General features: G+C 51.0%; 1 protein-coding gene across 1 annotated transcript; it reads right to left on the bottom strand.

Annotated features, from left to right (window-relative positions):
- Positions 1–538: 538 nt before the first annotated feature.
- Ctrc (chymotrypsin C) lies at positions 539–13542 on the bottom strand. Its single transcript, XM_038334365.1, has 8 exons — positions 13503–13542; positions 12308–12399; positions 12127–12224; positions 10801–10926; positions 8723–8859; positions 6881–7026; positions 5380–5532; positions 539–631 (listed from the first exon to the last, which is right to left on the bottom strand). Exons 1-8 carry the CDS (start codon positions 13540–13542, stop codon positions 539–541), a joined length of 885 nt encoding a protein of 294 aa, XP_038190293.1.
- Between the last annotated feature and the right edge of the window lie 2148 nt (positions 13543–15690).

The raw sequence follows: 15690 nt of genomic DNA, 5'->3' as shown, positions 1-15690 counted from the left end.
GTCGTTGCTACTTTATAATGGTGATTTTGCTACTGTTATGTATCATTATGTAAATATCTGATATGCAGGATATCTGATATTTAATCCTCAAAGGGGTCATGACCCACAGGTTGAGAACCACTGATCGGGACCTTTTCCAGCTCCTGATAACTACCTGCATCTCTTGTCTTGTGGCGTCTCCCCGTGTTCATGACTCCCTGATACTGACCTCCTGGGGGAGGGTCATCCTTCATCCATAAGTCTCTGATGTGACTCTCATCTCCTCCTTATGGGGACCCCACTGATTACACTGGGCCCAGGCTATGATGGTCAGTTCTGTCGTCTTGACCGGCTTGAGAGTCACCTAAGAGATTATGTAATCACACCCTCGGTCAGGACATCTTGTTTGTAGCCACTCCTTAAGTCAGACCTTTTGTCAGTAACTTTGAAAGGTTGAGAGCAGACTTAAGCCCTCTGACCTTCTGTGGCCCCCCACAAGATTTATTTTCATTTCCTTTTTCACACAGCAAAGAAATTCGAAGGGGAGTGGCTGTTGGCCTCAGCTCTGCAGCATCAGCTCAACAAGGTCTGAGCTGGTATTGCTGCAGTTCACACCGCCACAGGATGGCTGCCTCAGCTCCAGCCATCGAGCCTGTATTCAAGGTTTAACTTCAGCGTGTGTTGGTTCCCTTTACAGGGAAGATTTTCCTTCTCCTTACATTTGTGCTCTGATCCATGTGCTCTGGAGCCAGATTAGCAATGTCTGAGTCCGAGCTCTCCCACTTTCTAGTTAAGCCATCCTGGAAGGCCACTAGATCATTCCAACCTTAGTTTTCTCATCCGTCAAAGGGGGTGTGTATGATGACAGCCAGCCTCACCAGCCTGTGTTAGGGAGATGAGATGAACGTAAAACCTTCAGGGACAGAGCTCATCGAACATCAGATTATCTCATTATTATGTTCTGTTGGCCAAAACTGAGTCCCCTAGTTCCCTACCTGCAACGAACCTGGGGTCAGCAAGAGTTGAGCATATATCACCGCCCACATAGAGACAGGCATGAAAGAAGGTTTCTGGGGATGCTCAGGTCAAGCAACCAGCAATACTCTTAGGGAACTTCCAATTTTAATAACTAGCTTGGTGGGCTGAAGAGATGGCTCAGTGGTTAAGAGCATTGCCTGCTCTTCCAAAGGTCCTGAGTTTAATTCCCGGCAACCACATGGTGGCTCACAACCATCTGTAATGAGTCTGCTGCCCTCTTCTGGCCTGCAGGCATATACACAAACAGAATATTGTATACATAATAAATAAGTAAATACTTAAAAAAAAAAGAAGAACTAGCCTGGGCATTGCCACCTCTAGGAATCCCTCCTGGACTTCCACTGTCAACAGACCCTGGTTAAGGTAGCTCATTTCTGTTCCCCTGGTGTGTGTTTCTGAACACGCACGCATGCACGTACTCATGCGCACACACAGTGTTCTGTCTACTGCAGAGCAAGGATCTTCTCTGAACCTGGGAACCCTTACACCCTAACACTTTCTGAGTAACAAAGGCCACTCCTGAGAGTGGCACCCTGGGGCAGGGGAGTCCACCACAGTCCTTGCCTCCAGCAGCTGATACCTGATGGAAGGAGCAGGGCAGCTAATGGACTAATCAGTAGTTGTAACTAGGGGCTCTCGGGAGGAGGTCAGAGGCTGTGGTGCAGCCCCAGTAGACGGTGTGCTGGCTAGTTTTATATCAACCTGACGCAAGGTACAGTTATAAGGAACAAGCCTCCGTTGAGAAAATGCCTCCATAAGATTGGGCCGTAGGGGCTAGTTGTGGTGCACATACCTTTAATCCCAGCACTTGGTGGGCAGAGGCAGGTGGATCTCTGTGAGTTCGAGGTCAGCCTGGTCTACAGAGGGAGTTCCAGGACAGCCAGAGCTACACAGAGAAATCCTATCTCAAAAACAAAAACAAAAACAAAAACCCCAGGCTGTAGACCAGCTTGTTGGGCAGCGGTTCTCAACTTTCTTAATGCTGTGACCCTTTAATACTCAGGTTGTGCGACCCCCAACCATAAAATCATTTGTTGTTACTTCAGAACGGTAATTTTACTACTGTTATGAATCATAATGTAAATATCTGATAGGCAGGATATCTGATATGTGAGCCTCTCCCCCCCCCACCCAAAGGGGTCATGGCTTTTGCAGAGGTTTCTGGAAGGAGTAGAAGTCGGGCTAGAGAAGTTATTGAGTGTTGAGACCTCAGGGGCTGTTCTATGGGAGCTCGGAAGACGAGAACACTGAGAGCAGCGGAAACGATGGAGGTCTGGCTCGTGAAGTTGCAGAGAGAAATTTAAAGACTCGATCAGGGCCATTTGTTATTTTTGAATTAAGATTCTCTGGGTCCAGAGACAGTCAGATCTCTGAGTTCATGGCCAGCCTGGTCTAATGAGTGAATTTCAAGATAGCCAGGGCTACACAGAGAAACCCTGTCTCGAAAAACCAAAATAGGGTGGGGGTTCATGGTTCTGGTTTGCTGAGGCTGAAGAACCAGCCGTGATTAACAAGATACAGAGCTACTGAAGTGGAATCTTTGCTTTGCTGGGACGCTCGATGCTGGTTGGCTGGAGCTGAGAAATTAATGGTGATTAAGAAGAGGCCAGCATTGTTGAGGTAAAATCTCAGGAATGTGTTTCCTGAGAGTCAGTACATAGAAGCTGTATTCCAGACATGGCCGAGGTTGAAACTCTCATTGGCAGCCAGACTTGTAGGGTAAGAGTCACTCCATGGTGCTGGTTTTGAAGGTATGACGGGGCCATGGAGAGCAGCTAAGGCTTGGCACTGCGCCGCAGGGTTAGAGTCCCTGAAGAGAGCCCAGGAGAGGCCACTGGAGAAGATGCAGTCTCAGTGGCAGGTGAAGGCCCAGGATTGAAGGGGTCAGGCAGAGAGGCTGAGACTTGGCACCATGAAGGGAGCCCAGGAGAGACCATTGGTGAAAGTGCAGCCCAGTTGCAGCAGAGACCCTAGCGTTTTGAAGATGCCTGTACCATGGGGTGACCACCCAGGACAGAAGCAGCAGTGGAGTAGAGCCAGCTGGAGCTTAGAAGACAAGCTGTGTGTGCTGCAGAGGGTGGAGCCAGAGACGTGACCCCAAACCCTTTGGAGGAGTCCAGAAGATGGTGAGTGGATCCCAGACACTGGATACTGAGTCATTTATAGTTGGAGTTTGGTTTTGCTTTGATTTGATTGTATTTGATTGTGACTGTGCCCTGGTTCTTCGCTCTTGGAGTAAGAATGTATTTAGTTGGCATCAAATTTATTTTTGATTTAATAGAAGCCCATATTTGATTTTTAAAGAGATTCTAAGTTTGTTTGTTTGGTTTGGTTTGGTGGTTTTTTTTTGTGGGGGGGGTTTCGAGACAGGGTTTCTCTGTAGCTTTGGAGCCTGTCCTGGAACTAGCTCTTGTAGACCAGGCTGCTGGCCTCGAACTCACAGAGATCTGCCTGCCTCTGCCTCCCGAGTGCTGGGATTATAGGCGTGCGCCATCGCCGCCCGGCTTGGTTTGGTTTTTTGAGACAGGGTGTCTCTGTGTAGCTTTGGAGCCTGTCCTGGAACTTGCTCTGTAGACCAGTCTGTCCTCGAAAACAGAGATCCACCTGCCTCTGCCTCCTGAGTTCTGGGATTAAAGGCATGCACCACCACTGCCCAGCAAGATTCTAGGTTTTAAAAGAGACTTTGGAAATTAGGTAGACTGAATTTTAAAGTGTTTGAATTTATAAAGATTGGGGTTTTTAATATTTGGAATATTTTGCATTGTGTTGTTCTTATTAATGTGTCCTCTCGGGGATGAACAAGAAAGGAAATGTTGTGGCTTAACAGTGATGTCTTTGTGTGTCAGGTGGCAAGGGGTCAGTTGTGCTGGCTAGTTTTGTGTCAGTTTGACACAAGTTAGAGTCATCAGAGAGGAGGGGGCCTCAACGTAGAAAATGTCTCCCTAAGATTGGTCTGTGGGGCATTTTCTTAATTAGTGATTGATGGGGAGGGTCCAGCCCATTATGGGTGGTGCCACCCCTAGGCTGTTCATCCTGGGCTCTATAAGAAAGCAGGCTGAGAGCAAGCCATGGGAAGCAAGCCAATAAGCAGGACCCCTCCATGGCCTCTGCATCAGCTCCTGCCCTCAGGTCCCTGCCCTGCCCTGCCCGAGTTCCTGTCCTGCCTTCCTTTGAGGATGAAGAGTGTTGTGGAAGTGTAAGCCACTTCCTTCCCCAACTTGCTTCTTGTCATGGTGTTTCATCACAGAAATAGGAACCCTAGGACAAATGGCACACTTTCCGGCGCATCCCAGGCCAGTGGACCCTCTGGTCAGGGGATGAAGGGGCAGGGATATTTCTCACCAGACCCTGGCTACTCAGGTCTGGAGTATCACCTACCTCCTGAGAGCATTCCTGTCCCTAGTCCACTGTGGCTCTTGCTTGGCTCACTATGCCTGAGACCTAGTCCAGCACTTTCTCTCTCTGGGCCTCAATTTCCCTCCCCCTCTTATTCAGTGAAGGCTTTTCCTAGACTGGGTGGTTCTGGATTCATTAAACCCTACTTCAATCAGACACCTCTGGCCAACAGCTGCTGTTGAGATTGTGCTGGGTGGGAGGAATCTGCTGGGTGCTCATCCCTAGGAATTAGTGGTTGTCTCTGAGATCCATGCATCTTCCTGTGACCTGGCCTTAAGGAGCCCTCTGCCTCCACCAGCTGGAGGCCCTAGACTTTAATTCTGACCCCTCAAGCTACCTGCTTGCCTCCTGCTGACAAGTGACACCTGCCTTTAACGTCTCTATGGCTTGGTCTAGGGTGTATGTTTCCAGTGTTCAGAGACCCGAGAACCCCCGGAAGGCATTAACGAATGTACCAAGATGTTCATGGAAGGAGCTTTATTGCTGCTGGGAGATGGGGCGCAAGGCTTCTGAAACCAGCTCTTCACAGTTGTATTTTCTGGTGGAACAGAAGCTGTTATGAGTGACTCTGGGACTCGCTACCTTCTGGGGCAGAACAAGGCGCTTCAGGGTAGTAGGTTCCCAGCAGGGACATGGCCAGGCCTGGTCTCTCCTCAAAGGCTCTGGGTCTCCCAGCTTTTCAGAGCATAGTCCGTGTAGGCTTAGAACATATCCTATACCTATTGGGAGCCCTGCCCAGGATGCCTCTGTCCCTACACCCTCAAGCCTTTATGTGGCCACCCACATGCTCTCTCTGTGACACCCCCACCCCCCATTCCCATTCCTGACTCGAGGCCTACTCCAAGAAGGATTCAGCTAGGGTTTCTCAGTGAGTGGAAGAACGGAACTTGAATGTGGGCCAGTGAAGGAGAGTCTACATGAGGAAGTGGGCTCAGGGGCAGAGGGAGGGGCGTAGGGGACACCTACCTCATTGATCCAGTCAATGTAGGCAGACACGCGGGTGAAGACCACTGGCTTCTTGGGTACGTTGCAGCCTTGAGAGGAGCCAAAGCTCACGATGCCATGCAGCTGCCAGGAGCCATCTTCTGCTGGGCAGTTCAGTGGGCCGCCTGAGTCTCCCTGCAACAGAGCAGCAGGCCTCAGCTCCAGTTACCCCCAGGGCTGCCTTTGGCTGCTGGGGGGAATGTGAGCTGAGTCCTTGACCTCTCTATCTATTATTTAGGCCTCAGACTAACTGGAGGGATAGTGACAGAGAAAGTATAGGGACTGCCTGGACCTCATTCTGCGAGGCTCTGAGGTGTCAGCTAGCTCTTGGTTTGCTGTGGTCTGGGATGATGCCAACCGACTCTGCCTCAGTTTCCCTGATTGTTCAGGTCACTGTGTGTAATCTTCTGTGAACTTGCCAGAGAGTCAAGGAGGCTGGAGACCCTGAAGAGGCCCGGGAAAGTAGGGAGGCTGGTGTGGAGAGAGGGTTATCTGTTTCAGAATGGACAGTTCCCCATTGTCCTGGATGTTTTGTGGTTCTGGTCATACTCTGAGACCCTCGTCTCCCTGGACTGGCACCTCGGAGCCTTCAGGAGCATGTATGAAACCTGAAGGGAAGCTACTTCATGCTGCTATAGACCCATTTAGTCTCTTGGCGGCTCTGTGAAGTGGTTTCTAAGGTCTCTTTTTTTTTTTTTGATGTGTGCACGTGCATGCATGTGTGCATGTATGTATATGTGTGTGTGTGAGGATGCGGGTATACGTGCCAGCGTGCATGCAGATATAGGTGTATGTGTGTGGAGCCAGAAGATGCCCTTGCATGCCATCCTCAGCTGTACTTCTTCTCTTCGGCCAGGAGCTGGCCAGCTGGGCTAGAGTCATTGTCCAGTTAGACCCAAGAGTTCTCGTATCTCCACCTCCTTGGCCCTGGGATTCAGCTGTACCACCACGCTTGGCATTTTTACAACATGAGTTCTAGGGCTCGAACTCAGGTCTTTGTGCTTGCAAGGCAACTGCTACCAACTGAATCACCTCTCCAGCCCTGGCCCCGTTTTCTTTCTTGTTTTCATTTATGTTGTGTGCATGCATACATGTCACAGGGCAGTGTGGAGATCAGAAGACAGCTGTGGCAGTCGGTCGGTCCTCTCCTTCTACCACGTGGGTTCTGAGGATCAAACTCAGGTCCCCTCTACCCTTTGAGCCACCTCTCCCCTGCCCCCCCCCCACTTTATAGAACACTTCGGCAGACCACCAGATTGCTGGCTCTGTTGGGGCTTGAAGTTGAGCCGCTCACGTCCAGGCCCCTGCCTGTTCCCATGCACTGGGGGTGAGCAGCGAGGAGTGGGCTGGAGTGGCAGCTTTCCCCTAGGCCTGCAGGGTCCTTTGGGGCTTGGCTTTCTGGAGGGAGAGGTTTGATTGGCTCCCTCTCACTCTGCTCTGCCCACCTCCCAGCCGCCCCCTGGTATGGTGCCAAGACACTCACGTTACAGGCTGAGATGACGCCGTCACCCCCAGCGCACACCATTGACTTGCTGACCATGAGGAACCACCAGTCCCACCTGGAACATGTGGCATGATTCACGATGGGCTGCAGGCCCTGCTGGAGCACATCAGCGATGGGACCATCGGCTGGGGAGAGAGCAGTCGTGCCAGGGAGTCAGCCTGTGCCCTCAGCCCAGCCATAGCTCTGGCCTCCAGCCAGCAGGAGACTGGGACTGGGCAAAGGCAGGTTTTGGTGTTAGTATTCAGGCATCCATACTGGCCTGCCCTTGGAGTTCTGACGGGCTACATTCTCAGCTGCAGCCACTAAGGGCACCTCCTGGGCACATTCACTGCGTTCCCTTTTTTAAAAGGCCCTTCCCAGCCGGGCGGTGGTGGTACACGCCTTTAATCCCAGCACTCGGGAGGCAGAGGCAGGTGGATCTCTGTGAGTTCGAGGCCAGCCTGGTCTACAAGAGCTAGTTCCAGGACAGGCTCTAAAGCCGCAGAGAAACCCTGTCTCGAAAAACCAAAAAAAAAAAAAAAAAAAAGGCCCTTCCCACCTCCCATTTCTCTGTTTCTCTCTCTGTTCCTTTCTCTCTCTCTCTCTCTGCTTCTCTGCCTGTCTCTTTGTCTCTTCCCCCTTGCCCATCTCTCTCTTCTCTCTGCTGCTCCTGTCCCGTCACCAGAGACCAGTCCCCCCCTTCCATCCCCCTTTTCATGTTCCCTTTCCACTAAAAAACAAAACCCAACAAACAAACAAAACAAAAAACAACCTTCCACGTGAGCTCTGTTGTATGGTGTCTTTCTCTCTCTTGCTGCTTTTTCTTTTTAATTATGACATTTGATGCGTGGAAGGCTGTGGGAACCGTGAGTGTGCCCTTCATCAGGGTGGCACAAATCTTTGGGTCGCAGTCCCTTAGAGACCACGTGTCTTTAGTTTAGAGTCTGACTTTTGCTCCCTTTCTGTTTTGCTGTGCTAGGGATCAAGCCCAGGGCTTTGAGTATGCTGGGCAAGCAGTCTACCACTGAGCCGTATACCCAGCCTTCTTTAAACTTGTAGTTTTGAGACAGGGTCTCCCTGAGTTGCCGGGACTGGTCTCAAACTCACTCTGTACTGAGACAGGGTCTGCCTGAGTTGCCCAGGTTGATCTTGAACTCACTCTATACTGAGGCAGGTTTACCTATGATCCCTCTGCCTCAGTTAGGATCTTGAGGGTTCAACTGTCATTTTCTTCCAGAGCTCCTTCTTAGCTGCATATATCTGAAGGTTCTCTTTGTCCATGATGTCCTTAAGAGCTAGCCTATGCTTTCTCTAAGCTGTGCATAGCTTTAATTTCTATTTAACCATCTAGTTCAGCTGACATCTGCTTGGACATTGGCTTGCTGTGAGAACTAGCCTCCTACTCCTAAAAGGATGGTTTTAATTAGTTGGTTAGTTTATTTCTTATTTTGATATAGGTAGCGTAGGCTAGCCTCAAACTCCCTATGTAGAGACCCTGATCCTCCAGCCTCTACCTTTTAAGTTCTGGATCACAGGCAGGCCTGCATGACCAGGCATGCCTTTTGTTTTTAGCTTACTTATGTGGCTGAGGCAATGAGCCAATTTCTCTTCTAAATGCTTGATGAGTTCTAGCCTATTTAATCCTGGTATCTCCCAACACATTCACTTGTGACGTGCTTGTCACATGATCTGGGCTGAGTAATTAATATTAACTGTCATTATAGCAAAGGTTTAAAATCTATGAAACTATCAGGCAGGAGGGAGAACGTGAGAGACAGGCTGATCTTGAGCGGCACCTCCTCCAGGAAGCCTCGGGGATGTCCCGGGCCAGGCTGTACTCACTCCAGAGGCGACCCCAGCCAGTGACATAGCAGGGGTAGTCCTGAGGCAGCACGACACCCTCCTCCGGGAGGCAGGCCACCTTGATGGTGTCACTCAGCTCCACGGGGTTAGCCAGCTTGATGATGGCAATGTCATTCCTGGAATGCAAAGCAGAAGTTTGGCAAGTGTGTAGAAGGTGGTGCTGGGTGTTGAGCCTTGGTGGCCAGAGATTCCCCGATAAAGAACTCCTAGTGGCTTATTAGCTGGTGGACACTCTGGAGGACAAATGACTGTGTGTGTGTGTGTGTGTGTGTGTGTATGTGTGCGTGCGTGTGTGTGCATGTACACGTGTGTGTGTGCATATGCACGCGTGCATGGATGTCAGGTGTCAGGTGTCCTGCTCTCTCACTCTCCACCTTATTCCCTGGGGACAGCCAGCTGCCCCTGGAGATCCCCATGTCTGCACCTCCCACAGCACTGGGGTTAGAGGTTCTCCCAGCCACAGGTAGCTTCTCATGTGGGCGCCAGGGATCTGAACTCGGGTTCTCAAGCTCGTACAGCGTGCTGTCTGATTTTATGTCATTTTGACACAAGTTAGGGTCACCTGGGAAGAAGGGATCTTGATTGAGAAAAGCAATTTTTTTGTTTTTTTGTTTTTGGTTTTTCAAGACAGGGTTTGTTTGTAGCTTTGGAGCCTGTCCTGGAACTAGCTCTTGTAGACTAGGCTGGCCTTGAACTCACAGAGATCCACCTGCCTCTGCCTCCCCCAAGTGCTGGGATTAAAGGCGTGAGCCACTACTGCCCTGCAAGAAAAGCACTTTTCATAGGATTGGCCTGTAGGCAGGCAAGTCTGTAGGGCATTTTGATGACTGATGAGTGAGGGCCCAGCTCACTGTGGGTGTCGCTGAAAGGTGGGCGTATGGTGGCGCACACATTTAATCCCAGCACTTGGGAGGCAAAGGTAGGCAGATCTTGGAGTTCGAGGTCAACCTGGTCTACAGAGCGAGTTCCAGGACAGCCAGGGCTACACAGGAAAAGGGAAACCTTGTCTTGACTCCTGCTCTGCTTGAGTTCTTGCTCCATGTTCCTTCAGTGATGCACGGTTACCTGGAACTATGAAGCAAGCCCTTTCTTTCTCTTCATGGTATTTATTGCAGCAACAGAAATCTGGACTGAGACACACAGCAGGTGCTCCTAGCCATGCAGCCACCTGCCCAGCTGACCCTTCTAATGGGCACACCTGTCCCCTGGGGTGTGGCATCTTCCTCATGTGCCAGTTCATGACAGCGTAACAGAGTGGAAATGTTCAGAACTGCAGGTTATGACCCCCCCTGGAAAGTGAGCTGTAGCAAGCAATTGCAGAGGCATGTGCAGGTTCATTTAAATAGTCTCTCTTGCTGCAGAAAAATTGGTGACCCAGGCAGACATGCACTGGACTCTGTGATTTGGGACATATTTCTTTTTTTTTTTTTTTTTTGGATTTTTGAGACAGGGCTTCTCTATATAGTCCTGGCTATCATCTTTGAACTCTCTCTGTAGACCAGGCTGACCTCTAACCCAGAGATCCACCTGCCTCTGCCTCCTGAGTGCTGGGATTAATGCCACCACTGGTGGCCTCACTTTTTTTTGTTTGTTTGTTTTTTCGAGACAGGTTCTCTCCACGTAGCCCTGGCTGTCCTGGAACTCATTAAGCAGACCAAACTGCTGGCCTTGAACTCACAGAGACCCACCCGCCTCTACCTCCTCAGAACTGGGGTTAAAGGCTTGTATCACCAAACTCCACGTGGACTATATTTCTTAACCTCGCGGAGCTTTAGTTCCTTGTCTGTCGTGAGGCTTAGATGAAGGGTGGCACCTCACATGTCTGTTGCAGTCTGCGCATGGGCTCGGCACTCACTCTGGGTGACACTTGGCTCAGCCTTCTGGCTGGGTGAATTCTAGACGAGTTTGGTGGGGGTCGTGGAGATAGAGATCCCTTATGTACTTAATCCTAATCTTTGATCACTGTGAATGGGTGCTATCTTGTGACCCTGTGGTTTGGGCATGCCAAGTGCAGGGGTGAGACTCTGTGGCTCCAGCTGCTCAGGGCTGGCACTCACCTCACAAAGATGGGGTTCCATTTCTCATGGACGTAGATGGTGTCCACATCTGCGTACACAGAGCCTTCCTCGTCTTCCACTGTTAGATCGTTCTTCCCCAGGGCCACGCGATAGGTTAAAGTTTCACTAGAAGGGGGAAAAGAGACGTCAAGTGGCTTCTGGCAGGGCCAACCAGAAACTGAGAGCCTTGGTGACCTGGTCCTCTTGCTACAACAGGGCTTTGTGGGAAAGAAAGTAGTTAGTGTCTGTTCCCATCAACCCCATGTAAGAGGAGAGAAAGGACCTGTGGCTTAGAGCCAGGGACTTGGGTCAGGTATGGCCTTGCTGCCCTAAACTGGCAGGCTAGGAGAAGCCAAGTCACCATTTCCTCTGACTTCCACATGGCAGTAGCCCCCTGAGTGACTCCTGCTTGACTCTGTCCTCCCTACAACAGGACTCTCCTACGCTAGGGTGGCAGGCCAGCGCCACCACACCTGGCTTTCCCTGATTGTTTGGCACCTCCTAAAACAGCGGCTAACTGCACCTTGCAAACACACACTGGCACCCCAACCCCAGCCTCACTCTCTGCTCCCAGCAGGAGGCTGCCCCAGTGTTTCTCAAGCTTCAGAGAGGTGCCTCCATCAGGCAGGCTGTTCCTGGACTCCACAGATCAGCCATGGTCTCCCTCCTTCCCTCCTTTTGTGTCCTTGCTCTTTCAGAGAGACCTTCTCCCAAACCCATCTCTCTTTCTTTCCTTCCCCCTTTTCTTTCTTTTTTCCTCTCTCCTTTCCTCCTTCCCTCTTTTCCTCACTCTCCACCCCCTTGCTTCTTTTTAGCCCAGGCTGGCCTCAAAATGCAAGGATATTCTGGTTAAAGGGCAGCCTTTAACCTTGACTCTTTCTTCCTCTGCCTCTCAACTGATGGGATTACAGGTCCCATCACATCTGGGGAGTCAGCTCACTGTTTTGTATATGCTAAGAAAGAACTCCACCAACTAACTACACTCCTAGCTCCCTTATTTTGCTATTTTAACTCCCTCCCTCCCTTCCTCTTATTTTCCCTCCCAGTTCTGGGGTATCTTCTTTTAAATTGAGCCCAAACCGCCTGTACCCTTCCCCTCTTCCAGCCTCCTTTTTGTTTGATATTTTCTTGTTCATCTATTGCTCTACTTTCTGCTAGAACAGTGGACTAGAGCATGCCGACAAAATAGCCCCCGAGGCTGGCTTTTGTTGCCTTTGCTGTTTCTTGGCACATAGTAGTAGGTGCACAGGAAATGTTTTCAAGCAGCGAACAGAGCCCAGTGCCTGGAGCCTTAGTTACTCAGGTCTCGGGATGGTACCCGCTCACCTGATGCAGTGGGCAGCCGTGAGGACATGTCTCTCGGTGATCAGAGAGCCCCCGCAGGTGTGCCTCCATACGCCATCCCTGAGGTACTGCAGAGAGATCTGCAAAAGGGCCACATGTCAGCCCTCCAGGGATCCCCAGCCTTGTCCCTCCAACCTCTGTGGCTGCCTCAGGAAGTGCTTACCTGCCACGGCCAGCTGTGGGGGACAGCATCCTCTCCTCCTACCACCCTGGTTGACAGGTTGGGTGAGACTGTGGGATTCCCACAGCTGGAAGCTGGGGAGAGAAGGGCGTGAAGGTGAGCAGACTGTTGTGTCGTGCCCCCCCCTCCACAAGGGGCAGGTGGGAAGCTCAGGTGTGGTGGTGGCTCATATTCTACTCAGAGTCCCCCTAGCTGTCTGGGCCTCAGTGCCCCCCACCCCTTGTGTGTGTGTGTGTGTGTGTGTGTGTGTGTGTGTGTAGAATAACACCAATCTGTGCATCTCCTGAGAATTAAGCCACATGACACATTTAAAAAGCCACACAAGCCGGGCAGTGGTGGCACACGCCTTTAATCCCAGCACTCGGGAGACAGAGACAGGCGGACCTTTGTGAGTTCGAGGCCAGCCTGGTCTACAAGAGCTAGTTCCAGGACAGGCTCCAAAGCCACAGAGAAACCGTGTCTCGAAAAACAAACAAACAAAGTCACACAGAAGGAGGAGGGATGCTTCCTGTAGTGAAAGGAGCAGACCTTTTGTGTACAGCGTGCATATTGGGGAGCATTCAGTGTGGGCCACACAGAGTCCCACACTGTCATGTCTAGGAAGTCAGTGTGTGCTTGCTCTGATGTGAAGAGATGAGGCTGGCATTCTGGCTGGCAGCCAGCATGTGAGCCCGAGCATCACTGGACCTCTGTGTCCCCACTGTTGAATGGAGATACGGACAAACTTGATAGCTGTATATGGTCCAGTTTGCTCCTGCATCTACAGAGCTCAGCTTGATGCCTGACATAGGGCTCTCACTCGCCAAAACCAAACCAAAGCCTATCGAACCCCTCAGTTTGTAATCTGGGAGAACGCTACCAAAGTGGGAGAGCAAAGGAACCCTAAGAGGGAGACACAGGTGGGAAAGGGAGACCCAGTGGCCCCCTGGAGTGGACGCAGGGTGAAGCACCTCTGGGGGCCTTGCTCAGGCCTCCCGTCTAAGCCTCACACCCTAGAGGGTGTTCTTCCCTTCTCCAGCACCTACTAGTTTGGAAGTGGCTTAACTGGCACATGGCTGCTCAGTAGCTGAACCCACACAAGACCCCAAAGTGCCTTTCTTGGGGAGCAGAGGACACCCCAAGGCCAGCTTGATCTTACAGTCCACTGGATGCAGCTCGTCGCCACTCCCAAGCTTACCGCAGGCTATGATGGCCGCGAGGACTGTAATTCCCAGCATGATCAGGCGCTCAGGACTGACTGGCTGGTGTAGAGGCAGGCTGGCATTTATAGGCCTAAGTGGGGAGGGGGGGGTGAGGGCCCAGGAGTCAAGGCTGACCTCAGCTTGGGGACAAACCTGTTCTGACAAGGCCTTTTCCTGACCTTGGTAATTACTGTTTAATTTGGGCAGGAGATGTGGTTGGCTAGAAGTATGGGGTTTCCAAGGTGGAATGAACCCACAGGGCCTCTATCTGCCATCAGAATACTGGTCCAAATTCCAGGCTGTCTGCCTTTGTAGATGACTGTGACTCAATTTGTATATTTTTCTGCAGATTTATTATTATCGCTATTATTATATTATTATTATTTTAAGTGTAAAGATGATTTTATGTGCGTGAATGTTTGCCTACATGTATAGCTGTGCATCACATGTGTGCCTGGTGCCAGAGGAGGGCAGAAGAGGACATCAGGCCCTCCTGGAACTGGAGTTGCAGACGGTTGTGAGCTGCTGTGTGGGTGCTAGGAACCAAACTTGTGAAACTCTGTGAAAGCAGCAAATGCTCTTAGCCACTGAGCCATCTCTGTTTCCTGCTGATTTTTTTTAAAAAAAATATTTATTGGGCTGGAGAAATGGCTCAGTGGTTAAGAGCACTGACTGTTCTTACAGGGGTCCTGAGTTCAATTCCCAGCCTCCACATGGTGATTCACCACCATCTGTAATGAGATCTGGCGTCCTCTTCTGGGGTGCATGCGTACATGCAGGCAGAACACTATATATATATATATATAAAATCAATCAATCAATCATGTATATGGTGTTCTGCCTGTATGAGTGCAGGCCAGAAGAGGGTACCAGTTCTCATTACAGATAGGTGTGAGCCATTATGTGGTGGCTGGGAATTGAACTCAGGTCCTCTGGAAGAGCAGCCAGTGCTCTTAACCACTGAGTCATCTCTCCAGCCCCTCCTGCTGATTTTAAAGAAATCAAAAGCATTCTCTTGGGCCTCTCAGAGGCTTTGGCATTGCCCTTGGGCATCTTCAGTGTGCCTGTGAGCAGCCCTTTCTCAAGAGCAGTTGGTGGGGTGGGCAGCTGTTACTTTGGCCCTCTGGTCTCTGGCTCTGCTGCAGGGAGTGGCTGGAGGGAGGGCTCCCTTAGCCTTGGCCCACACTGTGATACTGAATGGGCTGACTTACTGCTATCACAGGGAGCTGGTGGATTTCCTGTGACTCTGGAATAGGTCTTGACTTGTCTGTTTACAGATGTGTTTGTGTTTTATTTGGCATGCTATACATATAAAAAACATGAATGGGTTCATTCACGACCCCAAGATTCACTGAGTACTTGCTATGTGTGTGCCCTGTGCACCGGAGGCAGCTCCCTGGCAGCCAGGGTGACGTGTCCCCTGGGGAAGACAGCAGATGAGCTAGCTCCATCCTAAGTGGGAGCTTGGTGGATGGGATGCAGTGAGGTCTCTGCTCTGCTCATCCCATGTTCGGAATGAGCTGGAGAACTGGGGGTGCTGAAGGCATCAGGTCCTTCCACTGTTTCCCACCATATCCCCGATTCCCAGCACCCACAGTTGGCTCTCAGGACCTAGGATCTCAGGGTCAGAGGCTGCAATGGAAAAGTAACCACGAAAGATATGTGAGTGTGCTGGGGGCTGTGGCCTCCAGAGAAGGTTGTGAGGGAGGCGTGAGAGCCCGGGAAAGGGACAGGTGCTAGTGACAGGGGCCTGGATTCTCTGCCTCCTTCGACAAGCCTGGTGGCAGCTGTTGCCTCTTGAATGAGGTTCATTAAGTGGGGGAGGCTGAAGGGCTGGTGAGGTTTTTCCTTCAATACCACAGGGCAGAACTGTGGCCTCAGAGAAAGTTTGGGGTTCGCGGGAAAGTTTCAGATCAGCGAGGTAGAGTGGTAAGTTCACTGTGGGGTTGGGTGTGGCGGTGCACACGTTTAACCCCAGTACTCAGGAGACCGAGGCAGATAGAGCTCAGAGTTTGAGGCCAGCCTGGTCTATGCAGAGATTTCCAGGCCATCCAGGGCTACATGTTGAGACCCCGTGTCTTAAAAACAAAACAAAACCAAACCCAAATTCAGTGGAGGATCTGGGGAAGCAATGGAGATTTGGGTGGCTGGGACCTGGTAAAGAGGTGTAGCGAGAAGATGGGA

Source organism: Arvicola amphibius, chromosome 6 (genome assembly GCF_903992535.2).
Source record: "Arvicola amphibius chromosome 6, mArvAmp1.2, whole genome shotgun sequence".
NCBI lineage: Eukaryota > Metazoa > Chordata > Mammalia > Rodentia > Cricetidae > Arvicola > Arvicola amphibius.
The sequence above is the reverse complement of the archived record's forward strand: the minus strand, read 5'-3'. Positions and strand labels throughout refer to the sequence as shown.